Here is a 20,291-nt window from a genome sequence, read left to right on the forward strand (position 1 = left end):
GTAGTTTTCCTAGAAGATTTGTCGGTTGTCCTTTGTGAAGATGAAATGGTTGTAGGCGATGTCGTTGCTTCAGTAGTTTTCATAGAAGATTTGTCGGTTGTCCTTTGTGTAGATGAAATGGTTGTAGGCGATGTCGTTGCCCCAGTAGTTTTCATAGTCGATTTGTCAGTTGTCCTTTGTATAGATAAAATGGTTGTAGGAAATGTCGTTGCTGTAGTAGTTTTCATAGAAGATTGCTTAGTTGTACTTTGTGAAGATAAAATCGATGTAGGAAATGTCGTTGCTTCCGTAGTTTTCATAGTTGATTTGTCCGTTGTCCTTTGTGTAGATGAAGTGGTTGAAGGAAATGTCGTTGTTTCAGTAGTTTCGATAGTTGATTTGTCAGATGTCCTTTGTGTAGATGAAATGGTTGTAGGCGATGTTGTTGCTTTAGATGTTTTGATTGTTGATTTGTCAATCGTCCTTTGTGGAGATAAAATGGTTGTAGGAAATGTCGTTGCCTCAGTAGTTTTCATAGTTGATTTGTCAGTTATCCTTTGTGTAGATAAAACGGTTGTAGGAAATTTCATTGCTTCAGTAGTATTCATAGTTGATTTGTCAGTTGTCGTTTGTGTAGATGAAATGGGTGTAGGAAATGTCGTTGCTTCAGTAGTTATTATAGAAAATTTGTCAGTTGTCCTTTGTGTAGATGAAATGGTTGTAGGTGATGTCGTTGCCCCAGTACTTTTCATAGAAGATTTATCAGTAGGACTTTGTGTAGATAAAATGGTTGTAGGCGATGTCGTTGCTTTAGTAGTTTTCACAAAAGATTTGTCAGTTGTCCTTTGTGTAGATGAAATTGTTGTAGGCGATGTCGTTGCTTCAGTAGTTTTCATAGAAGATTCGTCGGTAGGCCTTTGTGTAGATAAAATGGTTGTAGGCGATGTCGTTGCTTGTGTAGTTTTCATGCTAGATATGTCAGTTGTCCTTTGTTTAGATGAAATGGTTGTAGGCGATGTCGTTTTTAGAGTAGATTGGTTGGTTGTCTTTCGTTTAGTTGAAGATATTGTTGGAAACGACGTTTTCTCTGTTCTTTTTAAAGTAGATTGGTCTGTTGTCTTTTGTGTAGTTAAAGAGGTTGTTGGATACGACGTTTTCCTTATGGTATCTAGAGTAGATTTGTCAGTTGCCTTTTGTGTACTTGAAGAGGTTGCTGGAAATGACGTTGTCCCTGTAATTTTTAGAGTAGATTGGCCGGCTGACCTTTGTGTACTAAAAGATGTGGTTGGAAAAGAGATTTTCTCGGTAGTCTGAAGAGTAGACTGGTCGGTTGAGCTCTGCGTAGTAGAAGGGGTTATTGGAAACGACGTTTTCTCTTTTGTTTTAAGAGTAGATTTGTCTGTTGCCTTTTGTGTAGTTAAAGAGTTTGTTGGAAACCACGTTTTCCCTATGGTATTTAGAGTAGATTTAGTAGTTGTCTTTTGTGTCGTTAAAGAGGTTGTTGGAAACGACGTTTGCGCTATGGTATTTAGAGTAGATTGGTCGGTTGTCTTTCGTGTAGTTAAAGAGGTTGTTGGAAACGACGTTTGCGCTATGGTATTTAGAGTAGATTGGTCGGTTGTCTTTCGTGTAGTTAAAGAGGTTGTTGGAAACGACGTTTTCTGTGTGGTTTTTAGAGTAGATTTGTCAGTTGTCATCAGTGTGGATAAAGAGGCTGTTGGTGACGACGTTGCTTTGCTGGTAGCATCCTTTGTTGGCATTACCGTCAGCCCTTGTGTTGTGTATTGCGTAGTCAAGAGTATGATTTTGCTTGTAGATTCATTGGTAAGTACTTTCGAGGTTACATGTCGTGTTCTCTTGCTGGAAGGTTCCTGTGTTAACATTACTGTCGACGCTTGTGTTGTAGGCTGTGTTGTTACAATTGTTGTCCCACTGGCTGGTTTAGTAGTAGGTAAAAGCGTGGATCCTCGTGATGTAGGTTGTGTTTTTAGACTTGTCGTCCCGCTTGTAGGTTCATTGGTCGATATTATCGTCGACTTATTTGGTGTGGGCTGCGAAGAAACAGTCGACGTTTTGCTGTTGGGTTCAGTAGTAGGCACCAGTGTTGGCTCTAGTGTAGTGTGTTTCGTAGTTACAAGTGTCGTCCCACTACTAGGTTCATTAGTTGATATCACCGTCGTCTGTTTTGGTTTGTATTGTGTAGCTAAATCTGTCGTCGGTTCCTCTGTTGTGTGTTGAGTAGTTAAAAGTGCCATCCTGCTTGTAGATTCTTTAGTTGGTATTATCGTTGGCCCGTTTGTTGTGTGTAGCGTAGTCACAAGTTTTGTCTTGCTGGTAGATTCTCTAGTAGGTATTATCGTCGGCTCTTGTGTAGTGTGCTGCGTAGTTTCACGTGTTGTCTTGCTCTCAGGCTCCTTAGTTGGTATCACGGTTGTTGGCTCTGATGTGGTGTGTTGCGTAGTTTTAAGTGTCGTCCCACTACTAGGTTCATAAGTTGATATCAACGTCGACTGTTTTCTTGACGTGTAATGCGTAGCTAAATCTGTCGTCGGTTCCTCTGTTGTGTGTTGAGTAGTTAAAAGTGCCATCCTGCTTGTAGATTCTTTAGTTGGTATTATCGTTGGCCCGTTTGTTGTGTGTAGCGTAGTTACAACTGTTGTCTTGATGGTTGCTTCATTAATTGGCAGTGCCGTTGACTCTTGTGTTGTGCCTTGTGTATGTAGTTACACGTGTTGTCTTTCTGATATGTTCATTAGTTGGTATCACTGTTGAATGTTTTGTGGTATATTGTGTAATTTGTGTAAGTGACGTCTTAATTGCATATTCAGTAGTCGGTTCTATCGTCGACTGTTGAGTTGTTTGTTTCATTGTTGTCCCGCGGGTGGTTTCTGCAACTGTTGTAATTGCAAGTGTCGTCTATCTTGTAGGTTCATTAGCAGGTATTACCGTCGACTCTTGTTTTGTATGTTGTGTTGTTACAGGTGTCGTCCTGTTGGTAAGTTTAGTAGTTTGTATTACCGTCGAATCCTGTGTTGTAGGTTGTGTAGTTGCAATTTTCATCCCACCGGGAGGTGCAGTAGTTTGTTCTATCGTTGACTGTTTTGTTGTATGTTTCATAGGGACAAGTGTCGTCCTGCTTGTAGTTTTCGTAGTTTGTATTAGCGTTGACTCTTGTGTTGTAGGTTGTGTAGTTGCGTGTGTCGTACCGCTGAGATGTTTAGTAGTTGATAACGCCGTCGACTGCTTTGTTGTGTTTTGCGTAGTTTCAAGTGCCATCCTTTTGGTAGCTTCAGAGGTTGGTATCACCATCGACTCTTGTGTTGTAGGTAGTGTTGTTACAAGTGCCGTCCCGCTAGCATGTTTAGTAGTTAGTTCTATCGTAGACTGGTGTGTTTTCTGTTTCGTAGTTATAAGCGTCGTCCAGTCAATAGCTTCAGTAGTTGGTATCATTGTCAACACTTTTATTTGGTCTTGTTTAGTTGTAAGTGCCATCCCGCTTGTAGCTTCAGTAGATGGTATCAAAGTCGACACTTGTGTTGTGTCTTGTATAGTTGCAAGTATGGTACCGCCGGTAGCCTCAGTAGATGGCATCACAGTAGATGGTAACAGCGTGGACCCTTGTGTTGTAGGTTGTGTATATACAAGTGGTTCCACTGTAACGCATTGTATAATTCACTTTTTAGGCTATATCCCACTAAAAAGTGTAAGTTATCGTTTCCTAGACTTTCAAATTCCTAGACAATTCCTAGAATTCTTGCAAACTGCACACATTATACATACCATTATATACCATTACTGAGGCGTTGCCAAATGCAAAAAAACAACAACTTTCTATTGAAAAGTGGCTATTTGGCATCAGACTGTGGCGAGCACTGTATGGTGATTGCTAAGAGACAGGCCCCTGTAAGTGTTGGAAAAACCATATGATCTGAAGAGTTGCTTCTCCTCTAGTATACAGCCCTAAAGCATAGGCTGGCCCCAGTGCAGTGGGTATACACCTTGCTCTCAATTCCAAAGGGAGCAATCAATCAATTTCAACATCACATCCCCCCAGTGTATCATTTAGGGGGGATCTTTCCTCACCCCCTTGCTTTGTTACCCAGTACCCGTTGGAATGTAGCCTCCTGTAGTGGTTTTCTAGAATGCACGGTGGTCAAATTAGACCTCAAAAGTCGCAGACTTTTTTTCGAATTCGAATTATATTCTATCACGTTCGATCAGACATGATGGACGTACAATCGAACAGAACGCGCATTTGATTCGGGGTCACCTCAGGTCATAAGCAAGTATCCACTGAAAATCTCTGCCGGCATGCCCTTTCTTCCTGAGTGCCTCACATCAGAACAAAAACAGTATTTTACACACATACATTCAATTTTCTGGACAATACATCTATGCTGCCATTTTGTTGTGGTTAATAATCAGCATGTAGAGAAGCTACTGACGCCATTGTTTGTGAAGTGGAACATTTCAAGGATTGTTTACACCGGTTTTAGTTACCCCCTCCCCCTATCCGTGCGGTATGAAATGTGTGCAAACACCATATTTGGATCGGGCCCAAAAACCGTCCAATTAACCTCATTGACTGCCTAAAATGAAGCCAATGGTTTCCCCAAGGTTTCAGTCTCAGGGATTTTTTTGAAATGCAGGCACTGTTGATAAATTGTTCTTGAAAGGTAAAAACATGCACTTTTTCACCTTTTCCCAGATCTTAAAGATATTTTTAATTCAAAATATAAAAAATCGTAAGACAAAAAGTTGCATTTTACGGTTACGTTCTCTAAACTGCAAAAGAGAATTATGGAGCCTATTAAAATCACTTGTATGGTTTTGATATTCCCGTTCTAAATGTGAGATTCATCAGGCTCCAGCCTGAAGTCAGCCGGGTATTTCTACAGTAATTGTAACGATGACATACGCAACACAAATGTCATTTCATTTGAAGGAGAGGTTTTTTTAAAACTATTCATGACAATTTGACAGATTCACGGGCTGTCCGGCATCGCCTCAGGGGAGCAGGCGGAGGTCTCCGGTAACTCGATACTCCCTTAGTGATTCGGACTTTACCATAGCGATCGACCGGCGTGATGTGAGTGTTATTTCTTTTTTTGATAGTATAGTGATATTCCTGTCTTTCTGGGTAAAAAGAAAATGTGTGTTTTTCTACTAAGCGTCCAATGAAAAGTGATCAATTATGCAATGAAGTCGGCCTACATACCACTGAACTACTGTACATCCGACCGGCATCTGTGACTGGCTCCCTTAGTTTTCTAGGAAAAATGCCCCAGGGGGCCCGGATGAACATCTTTCCACCATTGAATTTCATTGAGTTCTGAGCATTATTATTTAAAACATACCAGTGGACACATCCATGTACAAATCCTAGAATTCGTGCAAACTGTACACAATACACTATTAAGCTCGCCCCTGAGGCGTCTCCAAAATGAATACCTGGCTTCGGTTGGGGAGGTAAAGGCGGTGGAAGGAAAGGGTCTGGCTCCGCCTTTCAATACCATCTCCTAGACACAGTGGACAACAACCCACTGCCCCTACGATCTCAAAAGGCTATGGGACTATATTTACCTAGTACATTTAACTACTAAAACGCGAAACGCAAGCACGATGAAGCAATCCACAAGTATTACCAAACTCTTCTACTCGCTACTGTAGCTTATGTCATCGTAGTTACCTATGCATGTCGGGTCTGTCCCAGTCCATGTTCCGTCAGCCTGACACGTCCGGATGGAATCTCCTATCAGCTGGTATCCATGGTTACAGGTAAACTGGACCTCGTTCTGGTAAAAGGTACCGCCAGTCACGGCACCGTTCTCTGGTGCTGGGATTGTCGGACATTGTACACCTGGAATGTAAAAATAAGGTCAAGGAGAAAATCTACAGACTAGTTGATATGTCAGTAATTCCTTCTTTTCACTTTTTAATGCGTGCTGAAACACACTTAGAAGTGTTTAATGAGAATTAAGGCAATGGCAAATTCTTCTTTTTGCTGGTTGATAAAGAAGATTTATCTGATATTCATGTCTGTGAAACAAGAAAGGTTTAGTCGTGGCAAACCCGTCATCTGTTTCATATGATGTTTGGGCTACCTTTGGAAATTGGACCACAATCTGTACGCCCCTTTGATCCTACCCCGCGACAACAGAGTGTGGTGTATCTTATTTGCCCTCTCCTGGAGCAAAACGATTTGGTATATTTAAGTAATATGAATGTATCAGTGTGCCTTTATGTTCACTCCTGTCTGAAACATTCGTGACGTCAGTTTTCTCCATCTGAGGAGAGAGCGCATTTCAGTAACCTATAGTATGAATGTGTCCTTATTTTCATTTAAAGTTTCTGAGATATTGATTTGAGTTGGTGCTTACGCCGTCTACAATGAGAAACTTCTGACACACAAAAGGATTTTCTAAGTATCCAGTATAAAGGAATTGTCTAGCCATTGAATTAGAAATGCTTTCCTGTGTAGAGTTAAACAAGGCAATTTTAGAAAGTATAAAACAAGCCTATGTTATTTTCCATTTTCCTCCAAATATCATACAAAGCAATTAATCTTAATCCCTAACACATTCTGACAACCAATAGTTGCATATGAATGAAACCGCTAATGTTTAGAGTAATTCATCATCTTGCTTATTTAGGAGTTACGAGATAAGAAAAATATGAGGGTGCAGGAAGGATGAAGCAACAAAACCGGACCACTTGTCAAGTTAAATGTAGGCTGTCTAGTAAACAGTTTGCTGGGAAACCATGGTCTGTTACCTGCTATTTAAATTCATTTCTTTTGTTTGACTCCACCGGTACAATGATTGGAGGGGAGACAAAACAAGTGATATAAGTCCCCTCAACTAATTGTCTCCTCTGCAAAGTTTTTGATTGTAAAGTTTCAGTTTCCATCATAAAAAGGCCATGTAGTAAACATAGTTTTTTACTCATTCTGGATTGAGATGGTTGGTTGAAAAACGGACCTTCCAGTGCCTAAGTACTTTTTTTGTCCACGTACTTAATTAAAAAAACAGACGAAACTCATGATCATGATTGGGTTGGAGTAAGGGGAGGGTGATCTATGGTGTTCCGGTTTAATATTGTACATTTTGTAGGGGGCATTTGGCATTTCAATCATCTAAAATGATAGAGATTTTGACATGTTTACATGTTGATTATCGTTGTCATGGAAAAAGGTGATCGGGGCTGCCGACGTCAACACGTATTAAGGTGTAATTAATATGTTCTACATTGTTTTTTTCAGCTCCGCATGACAACAAAGACAACAGTCACAAGGAAGGGTTGAACTTGCACGGCAAGCGGATTAAAAGCCACAGCAGCTTTAGAATTCCGTACAGTCCATCACCTTAGCAACATGTGCGGGGATCAATGTAATCAAGCTTCGTAATCAATCTATACTTCCAGAATCCCTTTGTTATAAATTACAATGAAATCGATTTGTTAAGAAAAAACTGTATTACAAAGAACATGTCTGTGCTTGAATATCTCGCCAGAATTCATTGCTATAGACGTACAGCAAAGTTATTAAGTACATATATAGAGCGTTCTCTTTGTACCGTTCTGCACGGTTTAGATGTGACAAACGTATGCCTGCCGTGTATCTTGTTGAAATAAAGGTATCGGCATTTGTGTGGATCGTTGATCTTGTAAATGTGCAGTTACTGCCAATATTAAAAGTCACGACCTTTTCTGCTTGTTATCTAGTTATTGATTACCTGCTATTGAATGCATTCGTGCAATTTCTGAAATTCCTTTAAAGTATTCGTAGTATTGTTATAAATGCATCCGCCCCTGAGGCGTCGCCAAAAACTGTGATCCTCCAAACAACACATGGCCAGTGGGCAGTGACTGATCAGCACACTGACTTCGGGGTGCCTGTTCACCACCGTTTCTGTACAACATCATCTTTACCAGAATTCTTGCAGTTTATCAACGCCCTACAAAGTAGACTAAATTCATAATTGTATTCTACCCTCATGCAAAAAGATATGAGTGTTTTCAAAGAAGATCTTCATGACATCTGCTGTCAAGCCCAGGTTACACATAGCCGAACATGGCCTCCCGACTCTCCTTCGATCATGGTTAGAGTGATTCGGGAGTGATTCGGCAGCTAGGTCGGCCGGTGTTCGGCTGAGTCGGCTGGCGTTCGGCTGAGTCGGCTGGTGTTCGGGTGCGCCAGCCGAATGTTTTGAAAATTTCAAAACATTCGGCTCTGGACGGAGGTTCTGGATTCGGTTGGCTGGTGTTCGGCTGGTGTTCGGCACGGTCGGTTAGTATTCGGCTAGTGTTCGGCTGGTGTTCGGGAGTAAGCCAGCAGTAAAGTTTAAATCTTAACCACGCTATAACCACTGCTGACTTACACCAAACTAGTTTCCAACCTACCAATAACTCACCCCTAGGCCGTAGATAAATTTCGGCTAACTCATTCCCAACTAAACTGACTACTACCAGAACGTGGGCGAATCAGCCCCGACCACGACCTAAAACAGAGAAGAAAGCTAAAAGTCTTATTTAAGCTATCTTTGATCCAAATTCGATGTCTTGGTAATGTTAACAACATAGAAGAGTGGACTATTTTGATTAAAACTGAAAATGAACCCTCTTTTGAAAGTCGCTGATTGTGTCAATTTCAATTCGTGAGAGGGTTAGCAACTGGTTGGGAATTAGTCAGGAGAGATTTGGCTAAAGGTCGGGATGGTTGGGTGTAGGTTAGGAAGCATTCGGGGCTTGGTTGGGGGTATCCGTGTATTGGTTAGGAGATGGTCGGGGCAGATTCGGCGCATGTTAGGTGCCAAATACAGGCGTGGCCTAATTCTGGTCAGACTGCTCCCGAACTACCGCCGACCCGAGTCGGCTAGCGTTCGGGAGCCATGTTCGGCTATGTGTAACCTGGGCTTAAGCCAGCATATCTGGAATGTGCCTATTATTGTGCAAAACATATTTTGGACGCTCATATCACCTTGTGAATGTGTTAGGCACTTTATACAGCCACAATTGACACCCGTATTACAGTTAAGACAGATTGAGTACCTCCCTGATATATGCGGGGTATCAAGTCAGTTAAGTGCCTTCTTTGACCTAAGTGGGACATTGATATTAGAACCAAGATAGATACCCATGTTTACTTCAACGTTGGTTATTGGCACATCCGTTTCGGTCTATTTCGTATAATGTTGGTCGACTGTGTCAAAGATCAACGTGTGTCAAAGATCAATTTTGGAAAATTATACTACCTTCTTGCCTTTAATGCCCAAGGTCTTGATGACGACCATTCTGGCATGTTGGGAAAGTCGTGTAAAGTGCCTTTCCTAAGGGCACAAGATCGATGACACTGCAGGATTCGAACCCGGGACCACTTGGTTCTGAGCGGAACACACTGCCGTTGCGCCACACGGTTCATGGAGGTGGTGGTGCTTGGGGGGGGGGGATGAGGAATTTGGATACGGAATGCCGACCTATTTTATACTTTCATACCCCAGCAGGAAATTCCGGGATCCGAACGAGCCTACCCGCTTGTAACTCTATGGGTGTTATTTTGCTTGTTGTCTGCAATAATTGCACGACAAAATCTAAACAAAAACACAATGTCCCCGATGACATGAGTATATATTTCAAGACATAAAACAAGCTAATGATTCATTCATATTCTAACGTTTATACTATTGACAAAGCATTGCTTTTTGAGAAGGGTGAGAAGTTCGTGGCAATATAAACTTACAGGAAATGCGGAAAAGATGTAAAACCACAATTGGCCATCATAAGTACTAATTAAAGAACTTGCAAGATGACTAATACATTTGTCAAAGTTTAACTACGTATTATCTTAAACAATCTAAAAATATATATTTTCATGCCCTAAAGGTATCACATTAGGATTGATGTGTTCAAAACGTCCTTATTTCGTGGAAATACCGTAAAGTAAAAATGGTGGCCGCCACTATAGTAGGGGGCACCCTGACTATAGATAGCTATAAACAACGTCTACGGTTAGATGTACAAAGGTTAGGTATGACAGGTCGTTCTGTGTAATTTAATCAGCTGCTGAAGCGTGCCGTGCCCGTGAAGCTGGTATGTAACGCCAAAGGGCGATTATGCAAGCTACACAAATACAGAATAGTCATGCAGCCAACTTGGACTAATCCAATCGTCTTCGCCAGCGACGAAAAGCCGAGAAAAACGCGGCCTATATGCCCAAAGCCGGGCTCTGTCAATTTGTTCAGGACCTTGATGCCCATTGATTTAAGCTAAGCTTCACAATAGCAGTAGGTATGATATTAAATGAGTAACGTAGTTTGGTGATCTCAATTGTTGGGCCTACTTTTTAAGTGGGACATGCCCCTGGGCTGACTACAAACTAGGTGAGACATGTAGATCCACCCAGTTTTGTTGTTTGTTTACATGTTTCTTATTCCTGTTCGCCTGCAGATCATGTTTAGTTGCTTCATCAGGTAAATGCTATAAAGCTAGTTTCCATATTCGCGGCTCCTCGACTGTTTAGCACATATCTTCCCTGATTAAAAACTAAAGCCTTGTCACTTAATATTGAATGCAATTTCACAACAGCATAGTGGGTACATTTGCATTCTTTGTACAGTAGTAGTTGTGTCTTAGGTTGTGTCTTAAACTCCAGAAGGGGGTGTTATTTTCTACTTAATTATGTATCAATGAATACATATTTTACAGGATTCCGCATGTGGTGAATTACACAAGGTGTGTTTTTTAAAACAATACGATACCCACTAAACCCGAACAGACCCTACCCATGTATACCCTATACGTATACACACTCCCTTCATCGTGAATATTTTTGGCATAGATGAGGGGCGATAATCACGATAATAAGGCCAGTTGTTAAAAAGATGTAATGAATACATAACAAGACGAGTTTTTCTTGTCGCTCCTGACATGCTTTCTGAAGCCTTAGTTTTGTCAGGCTTTGTCAGGTACATTGCATTAAGCCATAGGCTGAGGTTGTTTAATTTAATCAATAAGAAAAAAGAGGGTCAACTGGGGTATTCAGTAGAATACTAAATGATTTTTGATGCGCATGGGACTTGTGGGTATTTTATCGTTTACTGCAAGAATTATTCATTTTTACTTTCTAAAATTATCATCTTTCGGAAAATAACCCCTCTTCTGGAGTTTAGGACTCCTTTAAACAATTTAGTTACGCTGTCTTTCGACCAATTCAAACAACCTGTTTTTCAAACTATTTTTCCGACGCCACAGCAAAATCCATTCCCTATTGGTATTTGTTTATTAATTTCATACTAACACCATTGCCCCCAAAACATAGTTCGTCAACTAAATCCAAAACATCCCCTTAATGACAACAATAACTTTTCTTCTTGCACACGTGTAGCAGGTTTTGACCATTTTTTAAAGGCCTTGATGCCTAACCCTCACGCTGTTCTCGTGATCTCTCGCGATAGTTGGGACAAAACGACTACGGCCGCCTGCAGTGACCTGCACCTCATTCATTCTACCCCTGGAAAGCACGTAATACTGGGGCTAGGAGGCATTCAGGAAAAGCAACAAACTCATTTATATATTCAGTGGCATGTTTGGTATTTCGAATTCGTATCGAACGTTCGTAGCAACTGCCGAGCTCTACTTTTGGTAGAATTACTTTCTCTCGTTCTTCTGTTCTTCTGTGGATATGTTGTTATGCTATAATGTACACTACCAACGTACTATACTGTATATCCATTTAAGTTCGCCTGGTTTTGATTTTGCGGTAGGGAGAAAATAGAGTGTTCGCTGTGATTTAAGTTCGCGTTCGAGACCATAATAGATAAGGGGGTAGGAAGGCAAAACAATTGACGTGGTTTTAGGTTCGCGGCGAAGAGCTTACCGCGAACCCGCAAACACAAAACCACCGCGAACATTTTTGTATTTACAGTAACTGGGCTGATATAGGGCTTACCTTGAATGGGGGTAATCATAGGTTCATGTAGACACTGTGCCTACCAGACACACGTGTGCATACAAGGGCGCAGAAAATTGCCGGAAATTACTATCTTACTGCTTCAAAGGACATCATGGCGGAAACCTAACCGCATAATTTACAGATTTAAGTTTGCAAAACCTGTATTTGAATTCACTAACAACCTCGACTGATCACCTTACATTTGTAACACTGTAACACTTGTAGTAATTCTGTGTAAGAAACAAAGCGGTGACTGGGTCCCGCTGGATATTAACAGGAGCGGTGACTGGGAGCCCGCTGGTTAAGAACAGGAGCAGTGACTGGGTCCTGCTGGTTACTAACAGGGCGGTGACTGGGTCCCGCTGGATAAAGGAAAGCGGTGATTGGATCCCGCTGGATATTAACAGGAGCGGTGACTGGGAGCCCGCTGGTTAAGAACAGGAGCAGTGACTGGGTCCTGCTGGTTACCAACAGGAGCGGCGATTGGATCCCGCTGGTTAAGAACAGGAGCGGTGACTGGGAGCTAGCAGGAAAGTGATGACCGGGTCCCGCTGCGTAGTAACAAAATGGAACTCCACTACACATGCATATTACTGGCCCTTTGCCTAATGTTTAGCAAAGCCAAACCAGGATCTCAGCCAAACACTAAACAGGAGATAAATGAAGGACATGTCACATGTACTTTCAGAATTGATTGTACCTCTGACTGGGCCACGTTTGCTTTTATGATTAAGCACAGTGGGATAAATGGGACTTATTTCAGCCGCAATAAGTTACTGATGCACAATGATAGTACAAAATTGTCGCAGATAATGATCATACTGCTTCTAAGTGGGGATGTTGAGGTGAATCCAGGGCCAAGACCACCAAAATGCCCCTGTGGGAACTGCAACAAGGCTGTTCAGAATACCCATGCGGCTATTTGCTGTGATGAATGTAATAGATGGTATCATAAAGACTGCATTGGGCTATGTTCTCAGGTATACACAGTATTAGAAACGCACAGATCATACTCATGGATATGCTGTGACTGCGGTGTACCCAACTTTGCATTAGCCATGTTCGACATCACCGATGATAGTTTCCATTCCGTAAATTCATTTGATACACTGAGCTCTAGCTCAAGTTTGCCAGATGACACCCCAATGGCCACATCCACTCCACTTAGATCAAATCAGGGCAATACCCACATGAGAGATCATGGTTACAAAGAAAAGAGGACAAGGAACAAATGGAAACTTCTGCTGGTAAACTGCCAGAGTGTTCAAAACAAAACAGCTGAACTGGCGACTGTCATTGACACTTACAAACCAGACATAGTAGCAGGCACAGAGTCATGGCTCAATCGAGACATAGCAAGCAGTGAAATATTCCCTGACAACTACATAGCACACCGCAAAGACAGGCAAAACGGCCCTGGAGGTGGTGTATTCCAGACCAACAGGGATGATTTGATTGTCACTCACAGACCTGATCTAGACACAGATTGTGAGATTCTTTGGACACAAACTCAACTTGCAGGAAGGAAACCGCTAATGATTGGTACATACTACAGACCTCCATCTGACCAGGGCAATAGTCTAGATGAACTTGATAGGTCTATAGATAAAATGGGAGCCAAGATTAACTCTGACAATGTGATCATCCTCGGAGATTTCAACACTCCTGGTATAAATTGGGATACCAGCGTAACAGATAACACTAAGAACCACACTGGGCAGGCAGAGAAGCTACTGCATTTAGTGGATAACCATGGGTTATTCCAAACAGTTCAAGAACCAACTAGAAATGGTAATCTCTTGGACCTCGTTTTAGTTAATAACCCCAACATAATTGACAAAACCACAGTAGTCCCAGGAATAAGTGACCACGACATGGTCCTGGTGGACGTTAACCTGGCACCCAAACAGAACAGGAAACCAAAGAGAAAAGTGTACATTCGTACGAAAGCTGATGAACCGGCTATCAAGGAAGATCTTACAGACTATGCAGAGAACTTTGACAAAAGATGCAAGGACATGTCTGTGACACAGAAGTGGACAGACTTCAAAGACAAAATGAAACACACAATGAATAAGCATGTACCTAGTAAAATAACATCAAGCAGATTTAACCTGCCCTGGTTCAATAGAAACTTAAGAAGGCATTGTCGCAAGAAGCAACGCCTTTACAACAAAGCTAAGAGAACAGGACAGGAAGAAGACTGGAACAAATACAAGAGAGTTAAAAAGGGGGTCCAAAAGAGCATAAAAGTAGCACACTCAAAATATGTGGCAGACATACTGGGGGAAGCTATAACTGACAAACCCAAAACATTCTGGTCGTACATAAAAGGATTAAGGAGAGACCTTGTCGGAGTAGCCCCTCTAGAGGTGGGAAATACCATTATCAGTGACAGCGAGAAAAAAGCAGAAGCACTCAGCTCACAGTTCAAAAGTGTGTTCACAGAAGAAGACACCTCAGATATGCCGTCACTTGGACAGCCATGTACCCATCCCATGGAGCATATTAAAATTTCCACTGATGGTGTCGAAAAAATGCTTCATGGTCTCAATCCCTCTAAAGCATCCGGACCAGACCAAATACCACCTTGGTTCCTCAAAATGACGGCTAGTGAAATTGCACCTGTGTTGACCAGTATTTTCCAACATTCCTTAGACACAGGAGAAAGCCCCAAAGACTAGAGAGATGCAAACATATGCGCCATTTTTAAAAAGGGAGATAGAGCGGTCCCAAGTAACTACAGACCTGTTTCACTGACCTGTATATGCAGCAAATTGCTTGAACACATTATTCACAGCCATGTCATGAAGCACCTTGAGAGTCACAGTATATTGACGGATTATCAGAAATGGATTCAGAGCCAAGCGATCCACAGAAACACAGCTGATACTAACAGCTCACGACATGGCTGGTGCACTGAACAATAAACGACAGGTGGACTTAGCAATACTCGACTTCACCAGAGCCTTTGACAAAGTCCCCCATAACAGACTTATTTCAAAACTGGAGTACTATGGAATTCAAGGTACTACACTGAATTGGCTGAAGGCTTTCCTGACCAACAGGGAGCAGACGGTAGTGGTAGAAGGGAAGGCCTCAGCCCCGGTTAGAGTAGCGTCGGGAGTTCCACAAGGAACCGTCCTGGGACCATTGCTCTTCCTTTTGTACATAAACGATTTGCCAGATCAGCTTGATTCAAATGTGAGGTTATTCGCCGATGACTGTCTGTTATATGTAGAACTGTCCACACATAATGATTCACAACTTCTGCAAAAAGATCTGACCGCACTCGAGGAATGGCAAAGCAAATGGCTCATGCAGTTTAATCCCGAAAAATGCTACATTATGCACATAACAAGCAAAAGGACCCCACATGTAACTAGCTACCAGTTTTGTGGTAAGACTTTAGCAACAACAAAAAACACCCATACCTGGGTGTTACATTAACAACCGACCTTAAGTGGGGTGCCCATGTCAACAACATAACAAACAAGGCTAAACAGACGTTAGGAGTGATCAAACGTAATTTGTAGGCATGCCCATTGAAGGTAAAATCACTTGCGTACACATCACTCGTAAGACCAAACTTAGAATACGCAGCAACAGTATGGGATCCATATACTAAGAAAGACAAAGATAAATTGGAGAGGGTACAGAACCAAGCAGCCAGATTCTGCACGAACAACTACGTCAGGGGTGCTAGTGTCACCAAAATGAAAACAGATCTGCAGTGGATGTCACTCGAGGAGAGAAGGAAAATGTCCAGACTATGCATGATGTACAAAATGACTAATAAATTGGTGGACGTACCAACTAATAAGTATCTAATACCAGCTCAGAAAAGGACAAGAAATAGCCATGCCTTTAAGTATCAGACTTTTCAACCTAGGATTGATGTGTTTAAAAATTCGTATTTTCCTAGAACGATCGTAGAGTGGAACTCGTTACAACCAAGTACAGTGGAAGCATCCTCATTAGATAGCTTTAAACAATGCATGCAGTTAGATATGCGAAGGTTAGACGTGACAGGTCGTTCGGTGTAATATAATCAGCTGCTGCCGCGCCGCGTGCCTGCGAAGCTGGTGTGTTACGCCGAATGGCGGTTATACCGGCTATATAGATACAGATACAGATATACCTCCTGTCTTTAATATTTGCGCTAGAAATCGTTGACAGGACTGATTTAGATTTTACACAGACCATTTCATTGTGCGACGAACATCAAGGGTCAAAGGTAGTAGAGATTGGAGTTGGCGGAAATTTGGCTTTTGCTATATATATTGAGACGCATCGAGATGGTCATAATTACTCCTCTCCAGGTACTGTTGTCGATCTGAAGTACACAATAAAAATTAGCTCTACTGTTGCAATATAACTATGGGTCCGCATTGTTAGTAGACATGTGTGACGCCTAATCGTTGAGCTGCCAAATTCGTGAGAGGTCAGGTGCTGAGGCTGCGCAATGCAGGGGGATAGAAATCATTTAGCAGCAAAGATTACTATGGCAACAGCCTTAAAGTTTGTAGAAGATAGCCGATGTTTTGTTAGTACCCGATTCGGCAACACTGTAGAATAAAACAACGTTTTGTCTAAACGTTCTTTGTTCGCCAGTGTGAGATTTTAGAAAAAGAAGGCAACAATGTGGCGCCCTCGATCGGGAGACATAAAAAGAAAAGAAGTTCAAAAACCGAGATAAACCGCCTCCAAACGTCCTCTTTCCATTACTTACCAGTGAAAAAAGGGATGAACGGTAATGTAAACAGTGTAGTCGCGCTTGTTCAGATTATGCTTTGAGTAGCAGCGTAGTGGTTCCTTAGTAATACTCTACCGTATCGATAGCATATTCCAAGACTTTTGCGATATACACGTTTGGGCCTCCTCTGCGTAACAATGGTAACACATGAGTGGTATAATGGTACATATGGCAGCCCAGGGCTGTGTGGTAAAATTTAATCTGGTCCGTTCAACGACGATCGTGTAATACTTTGAACTGGCCAAACCGTACAGGGCTTAGCACATTAAATCACTAGTGAGGGATTTAAAGATTCTCTCACTAGTGATTCTATGAGTTAGGGGCATATTAGCTCATTAAATCACTAGATTCTCTTACTAGTGATTTAATTAGTAAGAGATATGCTAGGCCATTAAATCACTAATAAGAGATTTAGATAATATCTTACTAGTGATTTGATAAGTTGGAGGCATGTTAGCTCATTAAATCACTAGTTAAACGTCCAAAGATGTTCTTATCAGTGACTTAATGAGTTGAAGTTATGTTAGCTCATTAAATCACTAGTAAGAGATTTTAAGATTCTCTTACTAGTAATTTAATGAGTTAGAGATATGCTAGGCCATTGAATAACTGGAAAGGGATTCAAAGATTCCCTTACTAGTGATTTAATGAGTTAGAGGCATGCTAGCCTATTAAATCACTAGCAAACTGCAATTTTTAGTAGCCATCAACATTCCAATGGTAATTGGTGATCACAGTAAATAAAAGCTGCATTTGCTACTTGTACCAGCCAAGAAAGCTACACACGATCTAAATATCAAGATTTTACACTGCGTCGTATACTTAGATTTACTACTTCACAGTGCAAAGCCTTTGCTATTTCCCAAGCCAATTCCTAGGTGAAAACACGTTTGCCTACTTCTTAACGAGAGATTCTAACTGATTCTGGACGAGTAAAGAGAAATTACTCACGGTCACATCTCGGTGAATAATAGCCATCGTTACAGCCGCTGCAAAAAAATTCAGCATGATATTCATCAGACCGTCTTGTGGCATGTTTTCCCGACTCATGCATTAATTAAGGGTTAATAACCCGCCCCGAGGTGTATACGGTGTCGTAAGGCCTGGTCTTTGCTATAATCATCGAAGGAAATCACCGAGTGAGAAACGCGAAGAAATGTAAACAAATAAGAATTTATGCAACAACTAAAAGTCCATCATCTCAGTGTAACTGTAATAGAATGAAGATTTATTTACGCGGGGCATATATGGAGATTACCAGAACACAGAACTACGAACACCGCCATGATTGTGACTTGGACACCTAAAGGTACACGACGAGAGGACGACCTAAGGTCACTCTTAGACGAACACTGCGAACTTATGGGAAGAAACTTCTTGGATTAAATTCACTTGAGGAAATGGCAGTAGTGGCACAAGACCACAATTATTGGAGAGAGAAAGTCTGCCGCCAAGTCGACCTATTAAGAAAGTTGCGGGTGGATCTTAAGTATTGCAAGGCAAGGGTATAGCAAAGGACCAGGCCTTCTGACACCATATAAACCGGGGAATAGGAAGTTATCATATTGACTATCCAAACTGAGACATAAAACCACTTACTGTGTGACGCATCCCTGAATACTATACAATGTACATATAAATACATTTGTCCAATTTATGAGAGATGTCTTTAAAAATTTACAGTTGTCCTTTTAGTACAGAAGATTACAGATTTTATTTCGAAACCAAAATCTAAGCAGACAATATTGATATTTCATAACATTTCAAACATGGCATGTAAAGTCTTTTTCAAATCCACTCTATTCATATCATTTCTTTCTGCTGGACGTTTTTTGTTATTGGTAAATGTTATGACTTCTGACCACATAAGGCTGTGGGCGGTTCCATTTCCATCAGGGGTGTCAAGAATGCTGTTTTCTTCCCTTCCGTTTAGATTTGACTTGCACAAAAATGATGTATTTTATTTTCTTATGTCTTCACGTCTAGATTTGGTTTACTTTAAGATGGTAAAAATTCAATGCAACAGATAAAGTTAACATTATACAAATTTCAACCAAATATAGTCTCCCCCTACATAACGGAACGGTTGCTCAGGTCGTTTGATGACCACTTGAGATTCATTTTTCACAAGTTGTGGCACTATTATGACGTACTAACCGATATGAAATGGGGACTTCTGATTGGTCGACGTCTTTCTTTGATCACATTTTCTCCTAGTTAATTTTTTTCATCCTCACAACTAGTGGTGCGGATCGGTCCGGCCGGACCGGTTCCGGACTTGTAAAACGTTTAGGTTCAAGTCCAAAAAAACCTAAACGTCTGGAAACAAGTCCGGACTTGAAAAAATATTCTCTCACTCATACACTCCTTTTTGTTTTAAACCATCTTAAACCTTCCTTAAATCGTGAAATTTGCACTAGAAAAATATTAAAACATTGCTGTCTTTGTGTTTATAACTGAACTTTTGTGTTAATTACTGACTGTATATAATTCCGTATATATATCGTTGAAGAGGTTCATTAGTCACGTATATAATCAAGTTACAAGAATATTCGTCAAACAATGACTTAGGTAGAAGGTAGAGAAACATACCTCCAAATTTTCGACGTCTAGTCAGTACGTCTTGTTCACGGAATGACCTAGTCTCGCGAGAACACGAGACTAGGCCGAGACTTGTGAAGATCGTCCTGCTTCCCCCGCCTCCTACTCCGCAAGGAGGCGGGGGAAGCAGGACGATCTTCACAAGTCTCGGCCTAGTCTCGTGTTCTCGCGAGACTAGGTCATTCCGTGAACAAGACGTACTGACTAGACGTCGAAAATTTGGAGGTATGTTTCTCTACCTTCTACCTAAGTCATTGTTTGACGAATATTCTTGTAACTCCGTATATATAGTTTTAAAATTACGTGTAAAATATCTGCCAATATGCAATTTTACATGTAACACGAAAAAATATTCCAAAATTATTGTTCAGGTCCGGACTTTCAAGTCCGGACCTGAACCTAAACCTCTGGACTCAAGTCCGAACCTAAACCTAAACTCGGGTTTAGATCCACACCACTACTCACAACCCTATACGAAGCTTTCAATTTAAGCTGCCACCATATGATGTAACTATTTTCGCTTATGTTTAAGAGTGCGGCATTAAGTATACGCAAGACCTTCTTCCTTGGAAACGAATATCGTCTTAGGATGTTCGCTAAGGTCAACCCAGTCTTTTTTTGGAGGGGTACTCACCCACTTAAAGCAATGCTGCATCTGATCGATAGAGCAAAAACAAGCAGGCAGACGGCAATACGTCCCTTCCAGCACTGTGAATCCAGCCACATTGTCAACACTGTGGAAATAAGTTTAAACAGTGAATTGACAAACAAACGATTCCATTCAGATATTGAATAAGTAACGTAGTTTGGTAAATATGACACTCACGAAACCCGTGCAGACCCTACCCATGTATTCCCTATACGTATACACACTCCCTTCATCGTGAATATTTCAGGCATAAATGAGAGGCGATAAGCACGATAAGAAGGCCAGTTGGTAAAAAGAAGTATACAAGAACACATAACTAGACGAATTTTTCTTATCGCCCATGACATGCTTTCTGTGTC

At 41.3% G+C, this 20,291-nt stretch overlaps 1 protein-coding gene across 1 annotated transcript; it reads right to left on the minus strand.

Moving 5' to 3' along the window:
* Nucleotides 1-2,181: 2,181 nt before the first annotated feature.
* LOC136421171 (integumentary mucin A.1-like) lies at nucleotides 2,182-20,013 on the minus strand. The gene is made up of 4 exons (XM_066408330.1): nucleotides 19,918-20,013; nucleotides 17,634-17,671; nucleotides 5,669-5,839; nucleotides 2,182-3,632 (listed from the first exon to the last, which is right to left on the minus strand). The coding sequence occupies exons 1-4, from the start codon at nucleotides 20,007-20,009 to the stop codon at nucleotides 2,896-2,898; spliced, it is 1,038 nt and encodes a 345-aa protein (XP_066264427.1). The 5' UTR covers nucleotides 20,010-20,013; the 3' UTR covers nucleotides 2,182-2,895.
* Between the last annotated feature and the right edge of the window lie 278 nt (nucleotides 20,014-20,291).

This window comes from Branchiostoma lanceolatum, chromosome 15 (assembly GCF_035083965.1).
Source record: "Branchiostoma lanceolatum isolate klBraLanc5 chromosome 15, klBraLanc5.hap2, whole genome shotgun sequence".
NCBI classification, from domain to species: Eukaryota; Metazoa; Chordata; class Leptocardii; order Amphioxiformes; family Branchiostomatidae; genus Branchiostoma; species Branchiostoma lanceolatum.

Bases quoted from the DNA above. Each gene is read 5' to 3' on its own strand.
- LOC136421171 (XM_066408330.1), bottom strand. From the start codon at position 20,009: ATGTGGCTGGATTCACAGTGCTGGAAGGGACGTATTGCCGTCTGCCTG. The intron at 17,672-19,917 runs GTGAGTACCCCT...ATTTTTTTGCAG, and splicing joins TGCAGCATTGCTTTAAGTGG to CGGCTGTAACGATGGCTATT. The intron at 5,840-17,633 runs GTGAGTAATTTC...TTTACATTCCAG, and splicing joins TTATTCACCGAGATGTGACC to GTGTACAATGTCCGACAATC.